Raw genomic sequence first — 26259 nt, 5'->3', positions numbered from 1 at the left:
TTGTTAGCAGTCTCACTATAAAATGCTCAGGTTAATTTTTTTAAAAAAATTTTATCTTACTTAGTATATTTTGTATCCACAGAAAATTCTTGACCATTTTTTCTTCTGAAATTCCAACTGAACATATGTTAGTTTGACATTGTTCCCAGATCCTTAGGATGCTGTTTTCTGCTTCTGTGTCAGTTAAGTAACTTTTGAAGTCAGCTGTCTTGGAGTTTATTGATTCTTCCCCTGATGTGCGGGTGAAAGGCCTTCTTCATTTCTGGCACTCTTCCCCAAAGTATGCAAAACTTAACTTCATTCCCTTTTAACTCAGTCACTTTACTTGATATTTTTTAAATTGCAGGAACAAGCCAGTAGGAAAACAGGCACCAGGGTGTGCAGTGTCTCAGGTGGTCCTGATGTCCGTCCCACCCTGATGCTGGGCTTGCCCATGGCCCCTGTGGCCTCCAGCCTTGGGTTAGTGCTGGGATTATTTTATGACCTGTCAGGTGCACGTCAGAGCCACAGGCTGAGCCTTGTTCTGGTGACTGCTTTGTCTCTTGGGAGGATCTTTTTATTCTTGCTTTTCCACAGCTTCATACTGTCTCAGCCTCCTGAGCCACTGGGATTACAGGTGTGTGCCACTGCACGCGGCTTCGAGGATGCATCTTGAAAGCAAAGACGGGGCTCTCACTAGACTCTGAGCTTGCTCCTGGCCTTCCTGACCTCCAACAGTCTCAGATCCTGACACAGCAGCATAAACAACTAAGCAGGCTGCCGTGACTTCTTTAAGGCATACATGCTGTCAGGTCCTGAGAAACAGCTATTAGACTGTCATTACTGGCTTCAGGAAGATTGAGTGTCACCCCCACCATGTAAAATGCCTACAGCTGACAATGACAGAGACCATTTATACCACTGAGGTGACTAAAATCCATCATGACTGCCAAAATTACATTAATATTCAGGGGAAAAAATGAAGGGAAAGTTAGCTAAGTTAAAAAGTCAATCTGACGTGATTTCTATATCAGAGTACTTTCCTCTGCTATATAATGTAACTAGGTTAACTTTTCAAAATAATGCCACTAATACCATTGATCAATTCTTTTGGAGTAGTCCTTACCTCATGCTTGAGAAAAGTAAGCATGTATTAAGGAAAAAAAAAAACAATGTTTTTCATTCAAAAATCAACTCTTGGTTTATAGGGAAATAGGAAAATCTTGAATTTGCAGGTATTATCATAAAAGTTAATTCTTCAATAAAAATACATCAGAGCCACATTCTAATACCATTTAGCTTTCAGAATAGTATCTGTTGCCACCATTATTGCTGTTAATATCACTAACGTCATTTGGGCAAATTAAGAAAGCTGAAAAGCAGCCACATGGCTCAGGGCTTCATGCTCCAGGCTCCCGAGCAAGACTCCGCAGGAGAGCTCCGTCCCTGGGGGAGGCCCCAGGAACTCCCACTCACCACCACCAGAGGGCTCTGGGCATGTCCCCATCACTGGCTTGACTGACGACCTGGCCATTGAGTCGATGTAGAGCTGCTGACCCAGATTCTTAATTTTGTTCACACTGGAGTAGACCTGCTTCAAGGTCATCTTAGGAAAAGAATAAGACAGGTTTCAAGTAATATAAATATGTACATGAAAATACACATAAACAAAACACTGTTCACTTCTGGTTCTCTGAAGACACAACAACAAGAAAAGCCATGGCTTCAACTCAGCTGCCCATGGGCCATGGTACATGGTGCCAATGTGACTTTAAATGTATCAGTTCACAGCATGCTAATTTTTAGAACGCATACAATTAATCCAAATACCACCTTCCAAAGTTGGTGGTTTTTTTTTAACAGGTTTTCAAATCAAAATGGATTGAAATGTCTCTTATTGACTGAGGGCGAAGATGTCATCAAGTGCGGGCCCAGTCATGACAGACCACCCAGCGCCTGCACAGGAACATATCTGCACGCACCGGCTCCTTCTGCACTTCCTCCAGGCAATGCCCGCTCGACTCGCTGGAAGAGTCCACGCTGACCTGGAGCTCCTGCGAACCACTGCTTCCCAGGCTCCCATAGCCACTGGAAGTGCTCACGTGAACAGGCTGAGAGAGAAGAGGCCCAATTTCAGAGTCTCTGGCTACATAAATGGCAAATGGTAGATTAAGCACCTGAGAGTTTCTCTAAAATCATCAGAAAATTAACTTCAGAAATCCCCTGTCCTAAATTAGATATTTTGGGGCTGTTTTTAACCTGGATGCTGATTAGAAAGACACTACTTTGTCATTTACTGTCAAGGGCAAAGTCTTGATTCCCAGTCTAAGTGGATATTTCTGGAACAGCAATTGTTTTAAATGCATAGTATAATTAATTTTTAAAACATGAAAATAAATTCTATTTATTTATGCTGAGTTTAGTATAAACAGAACAAACTAAATATATACCATTTTTGGGAGAACTTCACAAATCCTAGAGATTTTATCAAAGACATTTTGAAAACCACTGGGCTATTCTATGTGACACTCAGTTTTATTTAGTAGTAGAAACCATCTTTGGTATTTCTTTTCAACAGGCAATTTCTCCTGCTTTTACCTTCTAATAACTACAGATACTGAAACTTACTGTCCCTTTCCTTCACCTTTAAAGTTGGGATTATTTAAAAAAAAAAAAAAATACGCCAAGACCAAGAGGTTGAACATGCTGGTGGTGCCTCTCATGTAGAAAGGTTGTTGCCCAACTGCTGTGACTCAGTAGGCTGTTTTACAATGTGTTTTTCCAAAAGGATTCCCTATATTTCACATGGAATAAGGAGCAAAAAAAATTAGCATAATTTAATCTAAGACAAAAATTTATGTAGAGGTAAAAATTTCTCTTTGCTTACAATTCAGGAAGTGATTTTATTAATATTGAATGCTAACATGAAACCCAATTATGTAATTTTGTGTTTGGTTTTCAATATCTTTCACTTTACCTGCAACAGAAGTCTATGAATTTGTTCTTGTAATTCTGTTATGTCTTTTTCATTACTGTTCGTCTTTTTTATTCTTGTAGCAAAAACATCCTCATTTAGTGGACTCCTATAAAATGCCAAGTAAAGATTGAATCAAGCAATTTTAAATCCATTTACAATGAAGTCCAGAGTGATTTTTAACAATTTTACTTGACAATAAGTTTGTGCTTTTATAAAGCAACTCTTGACTCCAAATACAGGAAATATGAAGCTAAAATTCTCTTCATAGAGGTATAGTAAATACAAGAAACGAATGAGGCACTGACAGGCTTCGTAAGTTTCTCTGAGACACTAATCTTTCTGTAATCACAGCCATATGTATAAATAAAATCAGTGACGAGTAGCTCCCACTGCATCCTGCATGGGGAGGGAAATCAGTAGCCGTATGGAGGTGTGGGCTGACTGGAAATAAAAGGCTGAAAACATGATATTAAGAAATAAAGATGGGGCTGGGGATGTGGCTCAAGCGGTAGCGCGCTCGCCTAGCATGCGTGCGGCCCGGGTTCGATCCTCAGCAGCACCACATACCAACAAAGATGTTGTGTCCGCCGAGAACTAAGAAAAAATAAATAAATGTTAAAAAAATTCTCTCTCTCTCTCTCTCTGTCCCCTCCCTCTCTCACTGTCTCTTAAAAAAAAAAAAAAAAAAAGAAATAAAGACAAGGGCTGGGGATGTGGCTCAAGCGGTAGTGCGCTCGCCTGGCATGCGTGTGGCCCGGGTTCGATCCTCAGCACCACATACAAACAAAGATGTTGTGTCCGCCGAAAACTAAAAAAATAAATAAATATTAAAAAAAAAAAAGAAATAAAGACAAAAGAGACAAGAAATATATGAAAGCAGGGGCTTGACAGGTGGAAAAGACCTGATGGGTCTGAGCCTAACAAAGGGAGAAAGCCCACCAATATTTATTTTATAGGGGAAAAGAATGCATTCTTAGGAAGGGTTCTTTAAGAGGGAAACTGGCACAGTAGGGGCCTGATCACTTACACAGTGAGTCTTCCTCCTGCAGGTAGCTGGCGCCTCTAGGCTGTTCAGGCTCACTGGTGTCTAGTGCACTAGACAGGTGTACAGGCTAGCAGGTGTACAGGCTAGCAGGTGTACAGGCTAGCAGGTGTACAGGCTAGCAGGTGTACAGGCTGGCAGGTGTACGGCTGGCAGGCATCTAAAAAAGCTACTGAACCCATAAATTACATGCCAGGCATGGAATTGGCCCCATTAACAGCTGCTGCCTGCAAATGGGTGTGTCTTTCTACGTCTTCTCATGGAAAGACTCCCAGATGGAGTTCAAAGCAATAATTTATTTGCTGCTCTGGACAAGTAGTCTCCTTAGCTTCTAAAACATCTTCAATAATGACTGGCTTCAAAATTTGACATTAACTCGGCAAGCTCCTATAGGAATTTTAACACCCAAGTTTGCCAAACAACAACTAATGTTTGATGCCCCCTAATCACTTGATGCCCCTAATCACTTAACCTATCTATTAACAGGAGTCTAACTCACAGTCATGGTGAAGGTGTGGCTGTCACCAAATTACCTTCAGGCCCGTGTATACTCAAATTCTACAGATTTAAAATCTACTAGCTGAGTATAGTGAACAACAGACATGCCAACAAAGATAACAAAAGGAGGAGAAATGAACACATTTAGGATCTGCTTTGTGACAAGAATTGTACTAGTTTTTATAATACACAATAAGAAGAACCAACATCTCAAAACCCTTATGATGTACCAGGCACTATTCCGAGTGTAAATATTATTCACTGGAATCACAACCTTCCCAGGTGACCTAGTTGATAAGAGGCAAGCAAGGATGGGTGAGGGGATTGGAGTCTAAGCCCCAAGGTCCATGCCTTTGCCACCGTATGGCTCTACCTCCTGGAACCTCAGCAAAGCAAGGTCTACTGAGGTCTACCCAATTAAATATACTAATTCACTGCATCCCATGAAGCAGGGGGTACTCCTGACTTTTAAAAGTGAGATGAGAGTCAGGGGCTGTAGATCAGAGGCAGACAGCTTCAGCTTGCCCAGCGTGTGTGAGGTCTGCTCCCAGCATCCCATGCATGCACACATACAGTGGAAGGAATCGAGTGTCCAGGGAACATGCCCAATTTACGTAACCAAGAAGCAGCAAAGCCAGAGTCTGAATCCATGTCTGACCTCAGAGCCAGTGTTTGTATTCCTAGGACATCAGTCTGCTATTTCTTACCACTTGCACATGAAGTTTAGTTACCTAAAACTCAAAACACTCTCACAAAGGCAGAAATTATTATCAGACAATCATAGGATATCGGCATTTTGTTTACCTTCTCACTCTCAGGGTCTAGCACAGTGTCTCACCAGGGCAGGCAAGCCCTAAATACTTGAAAGAATACTGCATTGAAAATAATTTTGTAAATATGATGAACAACTCTATCATTATCAGACAATCATAGGATATCGGCAGTGTCATAAGAGTAGTCAGCAATAAATCTACATTTGGGGACCATTCACTCATCATGCACAGCCCTAGTCATCTCTGTGTCCAGTAGCACCTAGATGGTAAACAGCGACCCATCAACATCTCTCAGCACAGCACAGTGCACCGCACAGGGCAGGCTGTGCCCTGCTTCACAACCCAACAGGCTGCACCTCACCTAACTAACTGCTCTCCAATCTGTTCCCTGTCTATTCCCACTGCCATGTAAGCTCCATGGGGCTGGGTTTTGTCTTTCTTCACTCCTGTACCTTCTGTACCAAAAACAGTTTCTGGTGCACAGCAGACACCCACAAAACATGTGTTACAAGAATGAATTAATTAATATGAATGATTAGTTGTCTGGGAAAAAAGTTCATCTGGCTCAAAATATGTTCCATCTTTCTGTGCACTATGAGCTTGAAAATCTTTCACATGTATTATTTAGATTTTGTTTTTTGGGTGAATTTCTGAAATGGAAACAGAATATAGACTATTTTATACTCTGAATTTAAATATTCTTAGTTGTGAAAATTTCTACAAGACTATTTTTAATCCAGCTGATTAACTTGCAGGTGGTGGCCAAGCAGCTGAGCAGTACCAGGCGGATGTGTGCAGGGGAGTGAGCAGGAAGAAAGCAGGCCAGGCCTCACTTTCCACTTCTTCTCTAAGTGACCTCACAACAGTGGCCACTTCACCTTTTGCAAGAATTAATATAAATGATTAGTTATCTTGGAAAAAAAAAAAGGTTATATGACTCAAAACATGTTACATCTTTCTGTGCACTATGAGCTTGAAAATCTGAATATATATTCTTAACATAATCTGAATATATGCTCTGAGGCTTTTTTAAAAAATTTTTTTAGGTGTAGACAGACACAACACAATGCCTGTATTTTTATGTGGTGCTGAGGATCCAACCCGGGTCCCGCCCCTGCTAGGAGAGCGCTCTACTGCTGAGCCACAATCCCAGCCCCTAAGACTTATTTTTTTTTAAAGAACTTTTTTTTTTTAAGAACACTTTTTATTTATTTATTTTAAACAAGATTAGGGAGACAGTGTTTTCTTCCTCTAGTTAACTGTCCTGGAATACATCCATTACAGGAAGGAAAGCCAGGGGAGGATCTAGGAAGTGAATATCTATCTCCAAATTAACAAGTGAATCCTGACATGCCTCCAGGGTGGGCACCTGGGATGCAACCCTGTGCTCCTCCTGATGGAGAGAACCATGGCCTCTGGGACAGGAGTCCCCTGTGTTCCTCCTTTGCTAGCAAAGCAATAAAACTTCTTTTTCCTAAAACCATGTCCTAGTTTTTGAATTGGCACGGGGACAAGGACCCAGCTTTTGGTTACAATCTCTAGGAAAACTGTGATGAATATGAGTTTTTTCTGTAAAATAAGAGGTCTCAGGATCTAAGCTCCCTGCCCACAGAGCTTCCAGGAAGGGCCCAGAGAGATGTGGGTGGGTCTCCTGTTAAACACAGCCCCCTGCCCATTTCAAAGGTCACACTTCCTTAAATTCTACTTGTATGGCAGAGCCTTTGTTTGTTTTTTTTCTGACACAGGGTCTCACCAAGTTTCCCAGGCTGGCTTTGACTTGTGATCCTCCTGCCTCAGCCTCCTGATCAGCTGGTATTAGAGTGTGCATGCCACTGCGCCTCGACTGACAAGACCATTTTTATTTACTGTCTCTCCCCTTACACACATGTGGGTTCCATGAAGGCGAGAGAACATTTTGTTTACCTTCTCACTCTCAGGGTCTAGCATAGTGTCTCACCAGGGCAGGCAAGCCCTAAATACTTGAAAGAATACTGCATTGAAAATAATTTTGTAAATATGATGAACAACTCTATTTTATGAAAAATTAATACCTGTAGACTCTACATCCTTTTCATCATATAATCTCGGGTCTTGAGATGTTAACAGTGGCGTACTTTTTAAAAATGCTGACAGCAGTCTGAGGATTCATTATATATCAGGTAATTCCACACATGTTCTATCAAAAAACTCAAAGGATGACCTAAAAAATCTAGGATTTCTCCCAGGCACTGCCTGGGGGCAGGGGACACAGACCCATCAACAACCCCTGGATGGATGTTTTAGAAAAAAAATTTTATTTGCTCTGGGTTTCCCCCCCATTTGCCCTGAGCAGTTATCTGATTTTATTTTCATTTCCCAATAGGTTTCCTACTGAGAGAAGAAAAGTCTCCCTCTCACTGGCACTCCTATTTAAACTTTTCAATTAGTTTTTAAACACAAATCAGTCTCAGAGTAGCAAGGAACCCATTCCTCCCATTGAGGTTCTAAACCTGCTCTGCAGAGGCCAAACCCTGGAGTACAAAGCAGTAAGGGAAACCTCGAGACATTTCTCGTCATGAAGGGAATATGAACCATCTCCACTGCCATATAAAAAAATCTGATAAAATACGTTTTATTGGTAGATCTACTGTTCTCAGGTTTTTGTTGTGTTTTGGTCTGGTTGGTTTTTCTGGTATCAGGGATTGAGCCCAGGGGCGCTTAACTAGCCCTTTTTAATTTTTAATTTTGAGACAGCATCTTGCTAAGTTACCTAGGGCCTTGCTAAGTTACTGAGTCTGGTGTTGAATTTAAAATACTCCTGCCTCAACCTCCCAAGCCACTGGGATTACAGGCGTGCACCCAGCTATTCTAGTTCTACGCTTACGTACACAAAGTTGTATACCAAGGTACAAAACATAACCTCTTGATTTCAGCATGTCAAGCAGAGGTAAATATGCATTCTATCCTTAAAAAAGCAAACACCACCCACGACCACCACCACCCAAAACCTCCAGCTATCAAAAAGAAACTTATGGCCAGGTCAAAAAACCCTACAGGTCAACTAAAAAATTCAAGGGACAAAGGTAGCCAGGTTGCTCCAGATCCATTCACATGATGTCACTGCATGGACAAGGAACAGGAGTCAGTCATGCTGGCAGGAAATGAAAGAGTGAAGAATCCAATTTTGTAAAAATCAAGATTTAATAAAACAGATACCAAAGACGGTGGACTAAGATGGACATCATTACCTTAAGTACATGTATGAAGACACAAATGGTGTGAATATACTTTGTATACGAGATATGAAAAATCGCGCTCTATGTGTGATATAAATTGTAATACATTCTGTCATATATAACAAATCAGAATAAAAAATTAAAAACAGAAACAAAAAAACAGATACTACTAGGTAAAATTTGACAACAGAAGGCTGACATAAGAAGTTGTACACGCTATGGAGATCTTTAAAATATAGAAGGAGCAAATAGAGGGAAAAAAATCCTTAGTTCCTCTCCTCATACCTAACCCATATTAATTTTTTATTTCCTCTGATCTTCTTTTCCCTATTTCAGTTTGTATATTGGAAACACAATTAGAAGGACAGGTATAGATAACTTTGTATGCTGCATTTTACATCTAACATGTCAAACATTTTAGGTATCATGTTAGGTAATTTCTGTAAAAATTTTTATTGACCAATAGAATAATACATCAAGCAAATATTCCAGAGTTTACTTAACAATGGACATTTAAGGAACTCTAAGTCTGACATTACTTACTTCAGGTGCCAACTGCTTCAAGGGGCAGTCAGTGGGCTAAAGAATATTATTTAGTAAAAAAAAATGTTTAGGAAATATTAAAGCCGATTGACTTACGTCCGAACTTTATGCCGACCAATGATGAAGGAAACCTTCCGGCTCCAGGGGTTCACAAAGCTGGACCAGCTGGAATCCAGTATGATGTAATCTCCATTTTGAGTACAGAATCTAATGGGTGAGTGTTCAAAGGGAGGGTGGCCTGCATACTTCAAGACTACGTGAAATGAGAAGACAAAAGTGACTTTAGAGACACTGATCACAAGTGCTCTTTTCAAGTTGTTCATCTGTCAATTTTTTCAAGTATTGAAATAGAGAACAATTGCTTTAGGGTCTCAACCTGTTGCCGATCTAGTTAAAGGCTACTGGCCAAAGAGAAATGAAGTGAAAAGTTGGACAAATCAGTGGTTAAAACTCCCTCTGCAGAGGAGCAGGTCCTACCTTTCTGGTGCATGGTGACCATCAGAGGCCGGTCTTCGGGGTGCAGGCATGCTAACACAGAGGTTCCGGTCAGATCCTGAGGGAGGTAGCCCAGCAAAGGCACTGCTCTGGACCAAGGACACAACAAAGGCAGCAGGTTACACTCATCGAGTAACTTAAACTTCACACACTTTTAAAAACGCTTCTCAGCTGGGGTGCAGTTCAGTGGTAGAGTGCTTGCCCCGCATGAGGCGCCTTGGGTTTCATCCCCAGTTCTAAGAAGCAAAACCCAACAACCACAAAGCCACCAACAATGTCCCTGAAAACACTTCTTTACTAAGTTCTAAATAGGAAAAAAAAAACTTATGCAAAATATGTTCATGAAACGATTTAAAAAAGCAACAACATAAGTGGCTGCACTGAGGGGAAATGGTCTTATGATCCAGTAAACGTTGGTGTCAACAGAGAAGCTGCATCACAAACACACACAGAATGAGCCAGAAGACAGACCTGGTAAGACCAGGCATCTGTTTCCAGCAAGTTCTTCAGAAAGAGTCTGATGCCCATTATGTTGCCATTGGAAAAAAAAAAAATCATAACATAGATGCTGATAATTTTAAATGAATAAAGCAGGTTACAAATTTATACAGTTATAATTTAGATCTTGAATGTCTCCAAAAGCCCACATTAAAGGCTTGGCCCCTGGCCCATGCACATGCTGAGACCTTTAGTGTGGAGGGTCTAGTGGAAGGAAGTCAGGTTACTGGGGACTCTGGCCCCTTGTGCTCTCTCTTTCTGCTTCCTGGCCACAGCTGTGCTCCACCCCATGCTCCTGCAGGGATGTTGTGCCTGGCCACAGATGCAAAGGCAATGAAGCCAACCAGCCATGGACTGAAGCTTGTGAAACTGTGAGTCAAATAAAACTTTCCTCCTTACAAGTTGATTATCTCGAATATTTTGTCACAGTAACAGAGAGCTGATTAACATAGCATGCTTAAGAATACTTAAATACAAAAGATGATATGAAGTAGACACAGAAACACTTTTAGGACACTTAACACATTCATGGGAAAACTGTTATGGAAGAGTAAAACTGCCCTAGAAAAAGCTGACTTCATGACCATTTTCTGGGTATAGAAATCCAAATACATTTTCTAATGCAATAAATTTAAGCTATTTACAGAATTAGCCTTCGATTTTCTAACTTTACACAGAATATATTATACAAAGTATTTCATTAATTACTGTTTGGTTTCAGGGTAACTATAATTAAATAAACCCATTTTCAAATGTTAAGCTTTTTAAAAATCAAAATTAATACCTATCATTATTATGCCCAAGTTTTTGTCATTTTTACTTTACACTATGTGTGGAACAGCATGGATTCCCAGATTTTCAAATTTCTTTAATAATTAAAATTCAAAAAATAAATGTGAGGGAAAAATGGCAGTTACAAATATAATATCAATCTTTAATATTTCCAAATAAAAATATTGAAAATCAGTGATAAGCAATTATTAACATCTACTATTACTATTCTTTAAATAATAAAAACTATCTAAACACCCTCCTCAAAGAAAGAAGGAATGACTTAAATTCAAAATAAAGAAAAATTCTTTAAATAAATTCTCTTAAAAAAAAAAAAAAAAAAAGCTTTTCCCCCACTTCATAAACTGATTTGAGGAACACTTGCCCACTGGGAATGCCTGGGATCAGAGAGACCAGTGTCCAGTTTGAGTGTCCAACATCATGGGTATTACTGGTAAACTGGCTCCCAGGTTCACTGTGTGCTTCTGCGAAGGAGGACTGACTGGCCACCTAAAGCATCATGAAATCTAATATGGTCTCTTGTAAATCACTTTTAGAAATATATCAAGTGTTTATGTTAAAAATCAGACAACACAAATAAATTCCAACCTAACTAACAACAATCTTGCAGGCAAAGAGATGGACTGCAGTTTCACAATGTAGAAGAGCATGCAAACCTGATGTAAACTTTTTCTCATATTTAATACATTTTCAGGAACAAATTTCTTATAGGTTTAAAAAATTCTTACCTTTCATCTATTTCAAGAAACACACACCCTGGGGTGTGTGTTGTGGTAAAAATTCTTTTATCCACTGGGATTCGAGGAGCTAGGAGAAAACAGAAAGACCCATTTAAAGGCAATGGCTAATTAAATCCACTTAACTACTGCTTAACATATTAAAAAGGAACTAACATCACTATATGAAATAGTGGAAATCTCCCTTAGGGCCCAGGCCTTCCAGCAGCCAAAGCAACAGACAAATGATAAGAATTTTCATTAACTACATCTTAATCAAACCAAGTGTGACATTCACTAAGGATAACTTGAAGAAAAATTCTGTGCCCACTCAATAGCCTGTTTTCATCACAAATAATCTAGTGGTTAAAGCAGAAGTAAATAAAAAGTTTAGTGCTAGTTAGTGGTTGCAGACAACTCAACAACAAAAGTATATGAAATTTACTTAGTATATGGATGGTCTTTGCATAATAAAAATCGGTACTGTCAGGCTGGGGTGTGGCTCAGTGGTAGGGTGCTCACCTAGCACATTCCGAGGCTCACCTAGCACATTCCGAGGCCCTGGGTTTGATCTTCAAATAAAGATATTGTGTCCAAATACAACTAACTAAATAAATATTAAAAAAAAATCAGTAGTCAGTTTTGCTCCAACATGTGATTTAAAAAACAAAGAGATGATATCCTAGGGAACAATCTGAGCATCTACAGCACCACACTTTCTCAGGTGCGATTTCTTTTGCAAGAAACCTTACATGGAGGCAGAAGTTGAAACCACTGAAGACACTAAAACATGCACCACTCCATCATCATCCTGCTAGCCGGGTTCTTCCTGCGTTGCCTGCCAAGCGAACTGCAGTGTTTCGTACCTCTTAAGCATGATGGGGCTGGAGTTGTGGCTCAGGGGCAGAGCACTTGCCTATATGCATGAGGCACTAAGTTCGATCCCTGGCACCACATAAAAATAAACAAGTAAAATGAAGGTATTGTGTCCATCTACAACTAAAAAAATTTTTTTAAAAAAAGCATGAATGTGTAAAATGAACTTTTATTTTTATTAGAATCCTGTCTTATTTTTCATGTGTGAATAAGTTTTGGGCTGACCCTACTGTCACCGCAGCTCTGCAGGTTTGTGAGTTCGTGCAGGCGAGCATGCTACATCAGAATGGCAGTGACGGCCACAGCACCCAGAGCTGCCTGAGCACTGGCACGTGAGTTTAGAAACATGGCTCTGCTTGCTCAAGTTTCAAAACAGTTTTTTAAAAACATACATTCCAGGGGCTGGGGGTATAGCTCAGTTGGTAGAGTGCTTGTCCCGCAAGTACAAGGCCCTGGATTCAATCCCCAACAACCCCCCACCAAAAACAACAACAACAACAACAACAACAACAAAAAACATACATTCACTCCTATGGCCTCTCCATGCATCAGTTTCAGTGCTCAAATTCCACACAGACAGAATCAAAAAGCCCTACAGAATGGGTCACCAGCAGAGAAGGGACTGGAGGACCATGGATCTGTCTGAAGTCCCAGGCTAAGATTGTGAGGCCAGGCTGTCAGTGAAGATGACTGCTCTGGAAATCAAGGTCACTAAAAGTTGACCAGCATGCTCAGAGTCTAGGAGCCCAACTCTTAAAAACAAGCATCTTTCTGCCCCAGGGCTGCAGTGAACAGGCTTCGCTGTGTTCCTATCTGATTGCTGGCATTTCTGCATCTCATCTAAAGGCAGGTCCTCCTGACTTACCTTCATAACCAGAGTGAATCTTCTCAACCAGCGTTAGACAGCAAGGTTCTGATTCTGGTTGGGTAGAGCTATGTACATGAACCAAATAGGGGATGATCCGGAACGGGGAGTAATGCTTCTCGTGCTCTCTGCCTCCACCTCCACTGAAGAGATGGAAGGTGGTTAGTGCTGGCCCTGGTGCCCTCTGGGAATGGCCCCATGGGGAATTCCCAGACAAACATGATCAAATCTAAGATTGTTTAAACAGCTTGTTTTCCATAGCAGGGCAAGGTTAGTTTGAAATTTCAATATCCAGGCAATACTACTTGTCCATTGTTCATTGAATATGGAGAACTGCTTATATCACCATGAGTGTAATAGCAGAACAGACATTGCATGATTTTCTCCTGACCTCTGTGCCCCAGATGCCCAGGCTGACTCTTCTGCTTCTGACGTAAGGAAGCCTATCTTATGGGTCTACCTCAAGTGCCACCAAACAGAGAACTGGTTCTCTGTGGTCATGTCCCAAAGCCAACTCTCAGTTGTCCCTTGCCATTTCCTCTTTCCAAGAACTAATTTAGTCTCATAGCTTCAGCTAGACAGTCGGGCACTCTAGTCCTTTAAGATGCCTGCCTGAGGAGGAAAGGAGAAGTCGGGTCTGAAATCCAGCCCCTGCCCCAGCCCTGAGCATGTGCCTCCTCCTGATTCTCACGAAGATCTGGGTTAGGGGTGGTGTCTGGCTCTGAGTGACCAGTACAAGGATTTCACCCCAGCTGCCCAGGGGACATTTTCACTAGGATGTGCCACCATCCCTTAAGAGTCCATATGACCGAGGTCCGACTCCCACACTCCACTGTGCTAACCACACCTCTACTCTACACCATCCCGGTCCTGACACTAATCCCCAGCCGGTCTCAGTGCTGCCAGACATGCGCCCAGCACACACTCCCCACTGGCTCTCCCCTCTCTTCCCTGTTCCTAGGACGCTTCCTCCTCCTCCTCCTCCTGCTCCTCCTCCTCCTGCCCTGCAGCAGGTGGCCACACAGGGGTTCCTGGATTCCCTCCTACTCTTCCCTCCGTTCCATGATGGGCTTCCCAGGCTCCTCAGCCCAAGGGTTCTCATGCCACTGACATGCTGATGACCTAGGACCCACCTCTTGGCTGGACACTTCCCTTGAACTAGACTCATGTCTCAGCTCAGATCTCAAACTTAACTTGCCTTCCTGCCTCTCTCCAGGAAGCTGCTTCTCCTACAACTTCCTCCACCTCAGTAAGTAACTCCAGCTGAAAAACCCTGCTGTCATCCTTGCCCCCTTTTCACCTCACACCCCAAACTGAATCCTTTCGTAAATCCTGGTGATAATCCCACCCGAAGGCTGCTGCGCACTGCCTGCTGGCCTGGCACTACGGACAGGCAGCCTTCCACCACTCTCCCTGCCTCTGCCCCTTCACAGTACTGCCAACACAGCAGCCAACACAACCCTGGGTAATATAAATTACACTTCCTTTCAAAAACCCAAAGCTGCCTGGCTCTGTGCACTGAAATTCCTGGAGCAGTGAAAACCCTGTAGCAGCCATGCCTACTAGCCAGAGCCAGTCTCCAGAGCTTTCATGCCACTTCCCACAGGAACTGGGGATTCCCAGGGAAATGAATGACTGCAACTCTGGGACGTCACATGCCTGAAAGAATGGAGGTCACTGAAAACCTCACGGGCACCCTCTCAAGGGCAGAGGAACCACCCTGAAGGGTTTCCTACTGCTGAAAAGGGCAATTTGAGCATCACAAAGATGAACGGGAACAAGCATTCTGAAAAAACCTTTGAGGAAATAACACGATAGCTGAGATTCACTTCAAAATCACTTGGGGAAGAGGAGCAGAGGAATTGGTGATAGTACGCTGGTCACAGGTTAAGGTTATCAAAGTTGGATGATTACATATTGATTCTCTACTTTTCTGTTATGTTAGAAAACTCCCAAAGTAAAAGGTTTTTGAAACAAGTGATGACCCTGAACAAAACTTACTCTATTCAAAAGCTGCTCCCCGCATCTTGGTCCTTCCTTGGCCGCAGCCAGGCAGTTTCCCTGCTGCCCGCCCCCTGCCAAGGCGGTGCCAGGCTGCACCCTCTGCCAGGAGCAGCTTCCTCAGACACTTCCCGGCCCTCCATTCCTGTATGGCTCACTACCTCACCTCCTCCAGTCTCTGGCTGCAATCAGGCTTCTTAAAAGGAGAGTTCCTTGATTACTCTTGCCACCGTCTGGGTATGGCTTGTCACCGCCAAAGTGCTAATTGCCAGTGCAAGGTACTGAGAGGTAGCAGGGCTTCAAGGGGTTTAGGGTCATGGGACCACCCCCAGGAAGGGTCGGTGTCGTTCCTGTGGGAGTAGGCAGTTTCAGTGAGAGTGGGCTGATCTGCCATCTGGTTCCCTGGCCCCTTCTCTTTGCACATGCCAGCCTGCCTGCATCATGAGGCCCTTACCAGAGGCCCAGCAGATGCTGGTGCCACGCTCTGGACTTCAGAACTTGGGCCCAAATAAACCTTTCTCCTTTATAAATTTTCCTGCCTCAGGTACTCTAAATAGCAACAGAAAATGGACCAAGGAAGCCTGAAATAAAAGGGCAATCTCTTCACTTCCCAGAACTCCCTTCTACCGAGTTAGTCTCTACAAAGAATTTATTGCCAGGGGACACACACGTTTACATGTTATTGGTCCCCACTACAGAACTCAAGTACACAAGAACTCAAGTATACACGGGCAAGCGTTTTGACCCCAGTACTATAATCATGCCTGCTCAGAAGTTGAACCTAAACACAGTTATCAAGCTGATGAACCCACAGGGTATTTCCTGGGGACCTGGGCTGTTGGTGGGCAGCAGCATAGGCCTCCCTGCTTGCCCTTCCTTGGCTCACCCCTCCTTGCATTCAGATCCTACCAGTGCAGGCCCCCAAATCCATGAGTGATATCATTAACCAATTACATGGGTTTCTCTCTAACTATCTACAGCAGTTATAACTTTAATCACGATGCCATCTTAAAATATTTTCCCTTTTTATTATGAAAGTAAACTCTGTAAGAAATAAACTACCATTAATATTATGGTCTATTTTCTTCTAGTTTACCATCTCTGGATCTTTTAAATCCTTCTCACAAGTATAAATACCTTGCTTTCTTAAAGCTATTTAAGTGGGGTACAGTGGTGCAGCAGAGACTTAGGAGGCTGAGACAGGAGAATTGTTAAGTTTGAGGCCAGCCTCTGCAACTTAGTGAGCTCCTATCTCAAAATAAAAAATAAAAAGGGGTGAGGATGTATCAATGGTAGAGTGTCCCTAGGTTCAATCTCTAGCCCCATGGGGGAGGGGGATGGAGAAAAAACTTCAAAAATTTAAAAATTCAAGTATAGCTGAGTAGGGAAAAAATTTTTAAATGTGACTAAAAGATAAAAAGCAGACCCAAAAGTGCACTAAATAATGGTCATTTCAAAACGTGTGGCTGGGGTTGTGGCTCAGCAGAGGAGCGCTCACCTAGCAGGTGTGAGGCTCTGGGTTCGATCCTCAGCACCACATAAGAATAAATAAATAAATATAATAAAGGTACTGTGTCCAACTACAACTGAAAAATAAATGTTTAAAAAACAAAAAATGTTCTTCCTACCCACTGACCCCCACATGCCACTGGGGTAGATAGTTAGCTTTCTGACTTTGCCCACTGCATTACTGTCTTGTTTATTCCCGAGCATGTCTCTTTTTAATACAAATGCAAATTCCTCATGGCAACCACATCTTTTTTTTTTTTTTAATCTACAACAGAATCCGGCTGAATATAAAAGAACCAGAATAAGTGCTAAATACAAACCAGAGCATCAGGTGCATTCTGGCCTCCCCAGCCTGTCCACTTACCGGATCCTGCAGAAGAAGGGCTTCACTGGAGCACATTCGTACTGTGATGCTAGAAACAGAGATAAAGCGTCAGTTTCTCGTCCCAAGGGCCACACTCCTCATACGAGCAGTCTCCCATTACTGCCAGCCAACAACTGAGGATTATTTTTAAAAAGAGATGAGCTTTTGACTGAGAGGACTCTTTTCCCTGGGCTGAAGGGCCTTGTATTATCCCAGCAACCCTCCAGCAGACAAGTGGGGGCAACTGACTTAGTGACTGCTGCATGCCTGCCCACATTCGCTACTTCAAATGCCACCACAGTCGTCCTTTGACACCATTATTTTGGTGGTAATAGTCTGGATAGTTCTCAATACTTGGAAATTTAGAACAGTTTCAGCATTTAGCTCTATGAAATATACATTTCTTTGACTTTTTCCCCTTCACTTTAAATTCTTTCCTCGGATAAGTTTCTGAAAGTTGTGTTCATTTTACAACTCTCAGATACTCTTTTTAAAAAAATACATATTTTTTTAGTTGTAGATGGACACAATACCTTTATTTTATTTATTTATTTTTATGTGGGGCTGTGGATTGAACTCAGTGCCTCACAAATGCTAGGCAAGTGTTCTACCACTGAGCTACAATCCCAGCGCCATCTCATGTATTCTGAAATTAATTTCTAGAGACTATACGGATTTAGTGTCACTAATGCTCTCTCTCAATAATACTTTCTCATGATCTTCATGCCAACAGTGTCAATTTAGTGACTACTAACTTACAAGGTGACAATTTAGAAATAAATTTGCTTATCTTAGGGTCAAATGAGGGGGTTGAACCTTTACCCAAATGTTTGCTATTTGTATTTCCTCTGGTAGAACTCCCTAAAAATATTTTTTGGGCATTTGTGCACTGCAGTAAAACATGGAAAGCTTTGATAAGTTAAAAAACAAAACCAACAAAATAAAACAACTGATGGTAGCATAAATGGTGACAACCCTAAAGAACCAAAATACTGAATCAGGCTGATTTCTGCTTCCACGGAGAGGACTGTAGGATAATAGGGGATCAGCCTCTGCTGTGATGTGAATTTGCTCACCAGTCACACACTGCACGAGGCTCCCGAACCCAACTGTGTTCACCTCAAGTCCCAGAACCCTGGGAGCCAGAATATGCGATCTCATTTGGCAGAGCCCATGAAGCATTATGCACCCAGGCTACAAGTGTGAATTCTTGTTTCTGAAGTATGTTCGCAGTAAATAGCAATCAGATCCTTCTGAGAGGTATACAGAACCAGTTTTAAGAAGAAACATGTTCTGATGCAAGACCAAAGGCTGCCCACAGCTGGCTACATCACTTCCTATGTCCTCTTATGTTCTGAAGGTGGTAACATAGGCCCATCCAGTTGTAGGGCTCAGCAACTGCTCTCAGTATGAGCTTGAATCCTTGAGATTCACAGGAAGAAATATAATGTGCATCAGATCATGAGGGCACAAGTCAATTTGAGGTACCAAAGACAAAAATTGCAGGAGACACTGTTTTTACATGGAAGGAGCGTGTCTCAATCAACAAAGATGATCAGGCTGAAAAGAGGACAGGGACCACACGTCAGTGCTGAAGGGAAAATGTGCAGGAGCTAGAGAATACTCTGGAGTGTCTGTCCTGCTCCTAGGCTGGACCCCAGCATCTAGAATTGTCCCTGGTCCACAGTGACTGCTGAATAGATGTTTATGAAAAAAATTACTAATACGGGGAAAGAAACAAACATGGATATTTAGAGATGAAAATGTGTATTTAGGAATGAGGAAGAGAAAGGCAATCAATGCTTTTGAAAGATGCAAAAAGGATAAATGATGGAGCTAGGAGGCAAGACTGCTAGGCATGTTTTCTAGAGCTTATGAAGAAATATTCAAAAAAGATGGCAGAAGGGCTGAGGCTGAGGCTCAGCGGTAGAGCACTCTAGCGTGTGCAAGGCCCTGAGTTCGATCCTCAGCACCACATAAAAATAAAATAAAATAAAAGCATAGTGTCCAACTTAAAAAAAAAAAAATGGCAGAAAGGTGACAACTAGAAAAAAAAGCAAAGCCTTTCCTCATTGGGCCAAGAACTGGATTAAAAAAAATCAGAAAAGATATATATTAACCTGGCAAAGATGAAATAGTTCTGTTTCACAACAGTGCAAATATACTTCACATTACTGGTCTATACACTTAAAAATGATTTAAGAAGGCAAATTTAATGCTATAGTTTTGTTGGTTTTTTTTTTCTTTCTATTTTCTTTTTGGTACTAGGGATTGAACCTTGAACCCAGGGACACTTAGCCACTGAACCACATCCCCAGCTCTTTTTTAAAAAAAAAAAAAAATTTATTTAGAGACACGGTCTTGCTAAGTAACTTAGCGCCTAAGTTGCTAAAGCTGGTGTTTAACTCGCCTGTGTCAGCCTCCCAAGCAGCTAGAATTATAGGCATACACCATCACACCTAGCTGCTACACATTTTTTAATCACAATTTTTAAAATTTAATTTTTTTTAATAATTAAAGGGTTTGGAATCAGACAGTAAGCTCTTTGAGACACTTCACAAAAAATATGAAATAAATATTATAAAGAGTGATTTAAAATAAAGGAATTATTTAAAGATCACACAGGATCGAATGTCACAAGGAAAACTGACTACACATCCCTGGTTCAGATAGACAAGCATTCCAAAAAAGAAAGTAATGAGATTCATAAACTTTTAGGAGGAAGCAAGAAAAACTGGAAAAGGGAGCTATCAGTTTTATCTCTAAAGTAAAATCGATTATATAAGAAAATCATGAAATCAACATAGAGGAAAAATATTTAATTTTATTAAAGGAAACAGGTTTTGTAGCAACTAAACTGTTGTAGAATATGCTGGTAATCAAATCATATTTTAATATATAATTTATGAATCTAACTTGACTAAATGAAAACCAACTTCTTGGGTCTTTGTGTTATTAGAAACATTTAAAATGCTGTTTCAGCTTGTAATCTCAGTGGCTCAGGAGGCTGAGACAAGAGGATCGCAAGTTCAAAGCCAGCCTCAGCAAAAAGCAAAACACTAGACAACTCAGTGTAGACCCTGTTTCTAAAGAAAACAGGGCTGGCGATGTGCTCAGTGGTTGAGTGTCCCCGAGTTCAATTCCCGATGTGTGCCCCACCCCTCAAAAGCTGTTTCATCATATTTTGACATTTTAAGAAAAGAAATAAGACAAACTATATAGTTCACATATTCTAAGTAATGCATTAATTTCTGCACTATTTTTGTAAAAATGAAACTGATCCTGGGGCATGATACACATCCCAGCATTGGTCCCATTACCTCTTTGGCTCCAGCTGCTCCAGAAAGGAAGCTGAGCTCGGGCGGTGTGTGTGTAGAACACCCTCACGTCTTGAGGGGCAAGCAGGTCAACAAAGTGACAGGACTTCAAGAAATCTTTCTTACAATTCAGGATCAAAGCAGCCTGCTCAGATATGTGCACTAACCTTCCAGAAAGAAACGAAAACACGGCCACAAAGGTATCCTATGAGAAACCATTTAAGACAAACGCAAATGTTACGATACTTATGGGAAATACCCCCAGAAAGGAGAGTTTCTTCTAGATTTCTACTATAATCAATAACCTAAAACACATACAAATCCTGAAAAGGCAAGAAAATTCCAAAAATAGTTTCTTTCAGCATTCCTCTTAGAAAATATCACAAAATCTGCAATTCACCTGCTGAAGGTTTGATTTCTATGCCAAAAAATACACTGGCTCCTTCTACACAGACTCAAAATACATGTGGCACAAAAGCTTCCGAGTCCTTCTTCAGAAACCGTGCCTCACACCCAGGGAACCTGCTGCCTTCCCAGCAAGTTCTGTGCCTCCCCCAGGAAGTATCCCTGAAGACGCCTCGCCCAGCACCACTGCTCTGATTATCCATGAGACACAAACAGGATTTGTTTATGATCAGCCACCATTTGTAGTAGCATGTTTTCCTCTTTAGCTTTATTTTAAAGATCTTAGAGGGAAATGTTTTCTTAAACTTTTTTTTTAAAGCTTCACATATCCTGCTACAGTATTATGCACATACTAGTTGGTAAAATAAGCTCTATTACAAAAAAGTAGCTTTTTAATATTTTTATATGAGCTTATTTTACAATGTTACAAAATCGTTGTTACAAGTATGTTGAAGTCTAAATATAAAATTAAGTCATCACTCTATCAACAAAATGTGAGGCCTATTTCCCTGTCAACAAGACAAAAAAAATTATCTTCCAAAATTTCACAAAAAATGAGAGCATCTCATCTCATCTGTTCTATAAAACCCAATGGTAATAACCTAAAGTAGTTATTGAACCTAAGAATGATACAAATAGAAATTAATAATCTGGAGATGAGAATAAAATGTAGGAAGTTACTCTGCAGCATTATTATTTTTCCTTTTTTAAAAAGCGTTCTCTCTGTATAACTTTTTTCATTGGTTCTTTGTAGTCTACAGGATTCATTTTGACATAATTATAAAAACCTGGAATATAATTTGTTCTAATTCATTCCCTAGTACTTCCCCTTTCCCCTCCTCTCTTCCCTCCCCTTTACTGATCTGTTATTTGTATAGGGCTTTTTTGGTTTTTTTTTTTTGTACTGGGGATTGAACTCAGGAGCACTTGACCACTGGGCTACATCCCCAGCCCTTTTTTGTATTGTATTTAGAGACAGTCTCACTGAGTTGCTTAGGGCCTCACCATTGCTGAGGCTGGCTTTGAACTCGCCATCCTCCTGCCTCAGTTTCCTAAGTTGTTGGTATTACAGGCGTGTGCCACAGCATCTGGCGGTTTTTTTTTTGTTTGTTTGTTTTTTTAAGTTAGTGTCTTATGGATGTACATGATGGTGGTATGTTCATATTTGTACCTAGGAAAGTTAGGTCAGATTCATTCCACTGTCTTTCCCTACCCCTTCCCTGTGCCATCACTTCATTCCCCTTTGTCTACTCCACTAATTTCTTCTATTCTCCTTTTTTTAACACCCCTCGCCCTTATTTTGGATTAGCTTCCATTTTTCCTCTTAATTTAAGAAAATTCAGGCATGCTAAGGGGATAGAAGCAGCTGGTGAACAAATGAAACTATTGCCCAATACACAACACACTGCTTCGGTTTCTGGATGTTCTCTGGCAAGAGAAGCTACACATGCCTTTTGAGCAGTTTCTCCTCTGTTTACCTCAAACCGTGGTTCCTGAAAATTTCACTCAATATTTTTAAAAATATACAACTACAGAAGCTCCTTAGGAGAAGTCACCCAGGTTGACATGGGAACATTCATAAATTCTTACTGTGTTCTTAGAAGTGAGTTCAGAAGCAACAGTGGCCAGCTCCTTCAGACTGTACACAGTCACTTCCCTCTCAGGTGCTCCGTTTAGATTGTGAATCTGGAAAAATTCACTGTTTGCTAAGAAACACAGGGAAATAAACAGTCCAGTGACAATGGTATCTTCAGGAATTCACATTTAGCATTACTAAGCAGGCTTATTAGGAAAAGAACAGCTTAAGAGCATTTCCCTCAAATCAAGTCACTTTCTGCTTATATCTAAAATACTGACAATTATGCAAACTTACAATTGTGAATTTTATGACTCTGCCTGTTCTAGGTCATAAGAAGCAAGATACATTTAATATACTAAAACAAGTTTAAAAAGCTTCAGACACAGGCAATTTTTATGGTGGGAACATTACTTCAGCATTCTGAAGCTACAGGTTATAGATGAAGCACAGAGTTTTGGGCTGAAGAGAATATGATTGTATGAAATCCCCTGAGGAGAAAAATCAGAAAGAAAAAGGAAAAGGTGTTTCAAATTGTTCGTTTTTAATTTGGCAAATTCTTAGCTATCATGACTGCATTTTCAAAGCATGGGTAGGACAGGAAAGGGTAAATTGTATTTAGTCAAATGTGTTTTCTCATGTGACCCTCACAGGAGACAATGTTTAAAAAGTTAGTTTTCAAAATGTACTTATCCTAAATTCTCTCTTGCAACAGATCAGCCAAGTATTGCATAACTACTAAACCGTTAGCCAAATAAGTTCTCCTGGTCTTTCAAATTTGAAAAATTAAGACAAATGAAATCAGTCTTAGATGTGCTCAAGACATCTTACACAGAAAGCTAAGACCCCTGTTCACCGCCAAGGTGCACCTGCGCCTGCACATCGTCCGCAGCTGTTTACCTTGCACACTGCGCACGCAGCGAAGGGCATAGTTGAGGGCGTCCAGGGTGCTTGGTTTACTGCGTCTCTCGGCTGGGAAGTATTTTTTCATTTCTTGGACAACCATTAGAAGTTCTTCTGAAACTCTGTTTCGATCTTGTTCCCTGGAAGACAAAAAATGAGAAATAGGGGCTGGGGTTGTGGCTCAGCGGTAGAGCGTTCGCCTAGCACGTGCGAGGCCCTGGGCTCGATCCTCAGCACCACATAAAAATAAAGATGTCGTGTCCAACTACAACTAAAAAGATAGATATTAAAAAAAATGAGAAGTAACAATGTTGCACATAAAGGGACAACAAATTACTTTCCAGGGTCACTGTGCACATCGACTCTTTCATTTGTTTATGCTTTTTTTTTCCTTTTCCTTTTGGCACTGGGGATGAACCCAGGCGCGCTTCGCCCTGGAGCACATACCCAGTCCTCTCCGAGACAGGGTCTGAGTTCCAGGGCTGGCCTCAAACTCGCCATCCTGCCTCAACTTCCCGAGATGCTGGGATTGCGGGCAAAGAGACAGAAGACGTCACTCTCCACTCCTACTTCCCACCTGGCCCGACCTCAGGGGACCTCTCGGCCACTCTGTAGCTCCGCTGTACTCTAGTCCCCGTCTGCGGGACCCAGATCCCTTCGCCCTGATCTCTCTCCGCTCTTTCTCCCGGGGTTAAGAACTCAAGATCAAAAGGGCCGAGTCCTGCTCTCCCAGTCCCTGCCCCAGAGGGACAGCAGACGGCCGGGGTGCGCAGGGCGGGGCGTCACCTGGGGCCGCTCTCGGCGCGCCTTCCCTGCCGCCGGCCCCCGGGGCCCCGCGTCCCTCCGCGCCCCGCGCCCCTGGACTCGCGAGCGTCGCCGCGGGGCGCTCCCAGGCCTTCACGGGGGTCCATGGCGCGCCGAAAGCCCTCGGCCGGCCGCCGGCTTCTCACGCTGCAGTCGGCGGCAGAGAAGGACCTCCCATCGTGGTCCCCGCCACCGCGCTGCAGGAAGACCAGTCACCACAGCCCGCCACCTCCGGTCGCGCTCATCTCAGGGGCACTTTCCTCCTCGGCATTTCACAGAAGTTCGCGCTTCTCCCTCGCGGAGGTCCAGCCCCGGGGAGAACACGAGGTGACAAGCGGCACGAGCAGCTCGAGCCCCTGCGCGGCCCTCTGCCGGGTCCTCGCCGCAACCACTGTCCCCCCGGGCCGTGCTGGAAGCCGGCGTGCACCCAGAAAGCCCGCCGGCCGAGGGCAGCTCCACGGCGCAACGTTCCGGGGCGCGGGGGCCGAGCGCTCGCCGCCACCGCGGCCCCGCCAGCCCTGCCCGCCTGCAGCGTGCGGTCTCGAGGCCCGCCGCGTGCCGGGCTACTGTCGCGCCGCGCCCCTCGCGCGCCACGGGACCGGACCCCGCCCCCTCAGCGCGCGATTGGCCGCGGCGGCCGGGTGCGCGGATCCCCATTGGCCCAGGGGCGGAGCCCGAGCTGGGACGTCTGGGTTATATAACCGCAGGGAGTGGGCGGGGCGAAGCCCCAGAGCACGTTACATAACACATCGGTTAAGGGCAGCGCTCGGCCAATCCTGGCGGGCCGGCGGGTGGGCGGGGGTGGAGTGGCCCCGTGGAAGGCCCGGGCCAGCTCGCGGGAGTCGCGCGCCGGGCTCCCTGGGGGCGGGCGGGGCCAGTGGCAGCTGGCACGGCATTGATAGGGTACTGGAGCTGCCAGTCGCGAGGGGGCGGGACCAGGAGGGGTAGGCGGGTCCGGCGCGGCCTCCGCCCTAGCTGCAGGCGGGGGCGAGGGTCCTGAGTGGCGCTCGCCGGTAGACAGGTGACTTTAACTGCGGGAAGGGTTTCCGGGAGGCCTTGGGACGGTGCGGTACTCTCCTGTCTTCTTAGTTCCCATTGTTTTCGTCCTTCCTAATATTGCTTTCCTTCCCGCTAACTCGAGGTTAGTGGGGCGTGCTTGGAAAAGCCGGCCTCAGGGCAGCCCAGGTAAAATGCAACTCGACCTTCAGACAGAGAAGTTAGACCCTGAAACTTGGCCTTCCTAAAGTTAGCGTTAATTTGGCAACTGGAGAAAGGCACGTATTTGGAAAAGATGGTTCAGAAAAGGGACTTGGAACCCTTGGAAAGAAGTCTGGGCCTGGGGATGTGGCTCAGTTGTAGAGCGGTTGCTTGGCTGCGTGAAGCCCTGGGTTCCATCCCCAGCATGGCTGAAACCAAACAGTCTGAAAGTTCCTTTCCGTTGGTATCTCAGTGCATATCAAAACCCTACCCTCGGCTGCCTGATACATCAAAAAATACTCAAGTTAATTGTTTCATGAATCAAAGTTGTGATAAAGGGAGAGGGGAAAAGTGAAGTGGCGGTTGTCCATATTATGTATTGGGTAAAACACCTGTTTTTCTAAGCGATACTCTACCTTGCAACGCTGTACTCCCAAGCTGTTTTGCCAAACTGCATTCCTTCAACACTGAATGCCTATCTGGGCAGGGATGACTGTTAGCTTTGGAGACAGAATGGTGGACACACAGAATGAACTCAAGATCAAAAGGGCCCGCTCAGGGAGTCTACATTTTGAGAAAGACATCAAGCATGAACTACTCCAATAAAGAAGTTCAGAAAGCACTAGGTGCTATGTATAAAACAAGCTAATGAGATGGGGTATACCTGAGATAGGTGGAGGTGAAAGGCACTTTATCCAGGTGATCAGGCAAGGCCTCTGATGTGGAATTGGAACCCTGGTGACGAGAGAAGTAGGCCTTGAGGCTGGGGAAGGAGGCCCAACAGAGCAGAATAGACCACAGACCTGGACAGGGAAACTTCTGCTGTTGAAAAAAACAGGAAGGCAGTAAGCTTTGCCTGGAGAAGAGAGGGCCAGAATGGTATGAGACAAGATGGGAAAGTTAGGGCTAGATCA

General features: G+C 43.1%; 1 protein-coding gene across 6 annotated transcripts in view; it reads right to left on the bottom strand.

Annotated features, from left to right (window-relative positions):
- Positions 1-24712, bottom strand: part of Per3 (period circadian regulator 3) — a 48482-nt gene extending 23770 nt beyond the window's left edge. For 3 of the 6 annotated variants that reach the window (XM_078025185.1, XM_078025186.1, XM_078025187.1), the window contains exons 1-12: positions 24131-24711; positions 23342-23484; positions 22456-22571; positions 20464-20665; positions 17144-17192; positions 13270-13412; positions 11541-11619; positions 9505-9611; positions 9124-9280; positions 2957-3062; positions 1962-2090; positions 1456-1585 (exon numbers count right to left, since the gene is read on the bottom strand). In XM_078025185.1, coding sequence (XP_077881311.1) covers positions 1456-1585; positions 1962-2090; positions 2957-3062; positions 9124-9280; positions 9505-9611; positions 11541-11619; positions 13270-13412; positions 17144-17192; positions 20464-20665; positions 22456-22571; positions 23342-23484; positions 24131-24255 — 1486 coding nt within the window. In that variant the 5' untranslated portion in view covers positions 24256-24711. Of the gene's footprint in view, positions 1-1455; positions 1586-1961; positions 2091-2956; positions 3063-9123; positions 9281-9504; positions 9612-11540; positions 11620-13269; positions 13413-17143; positions 17193-20463; positions 20666-22455; positions 22572-23341; positions 23485-24130 lie in introns of those variants that run through there. The other 3 variants (XM_078025189.1, XM_078025188.1, XM_040287873.2) reach the window with 2 other exon arrangements.
- Between the last annotated feature and the right edge of the window lie 1547 nt (positions 24713-26259).

The sequence above is a fragment of the Ictidomys tridecemlineatus genome, chromosome 11 (genome assembly GCF_052094955.1).
Source record: "Ictidomys tridecemlineatus isolate mIctTri1 chromosome 11, mIctTri1.hap1, whole genome shotgun sequence".
NCBI classification, from domain to species: Eukaryota; Metazoa; Chordata; class Mammalia; order Rodentia; family Sciuridae; genus Ictidomys; species Ictidomys tridecemlineatus.
The sequence above is the reverse complement of the archived record's forward strand: the minus strand, read 5'-3'. Positions and strand labels throughout refer to the sequence as shown.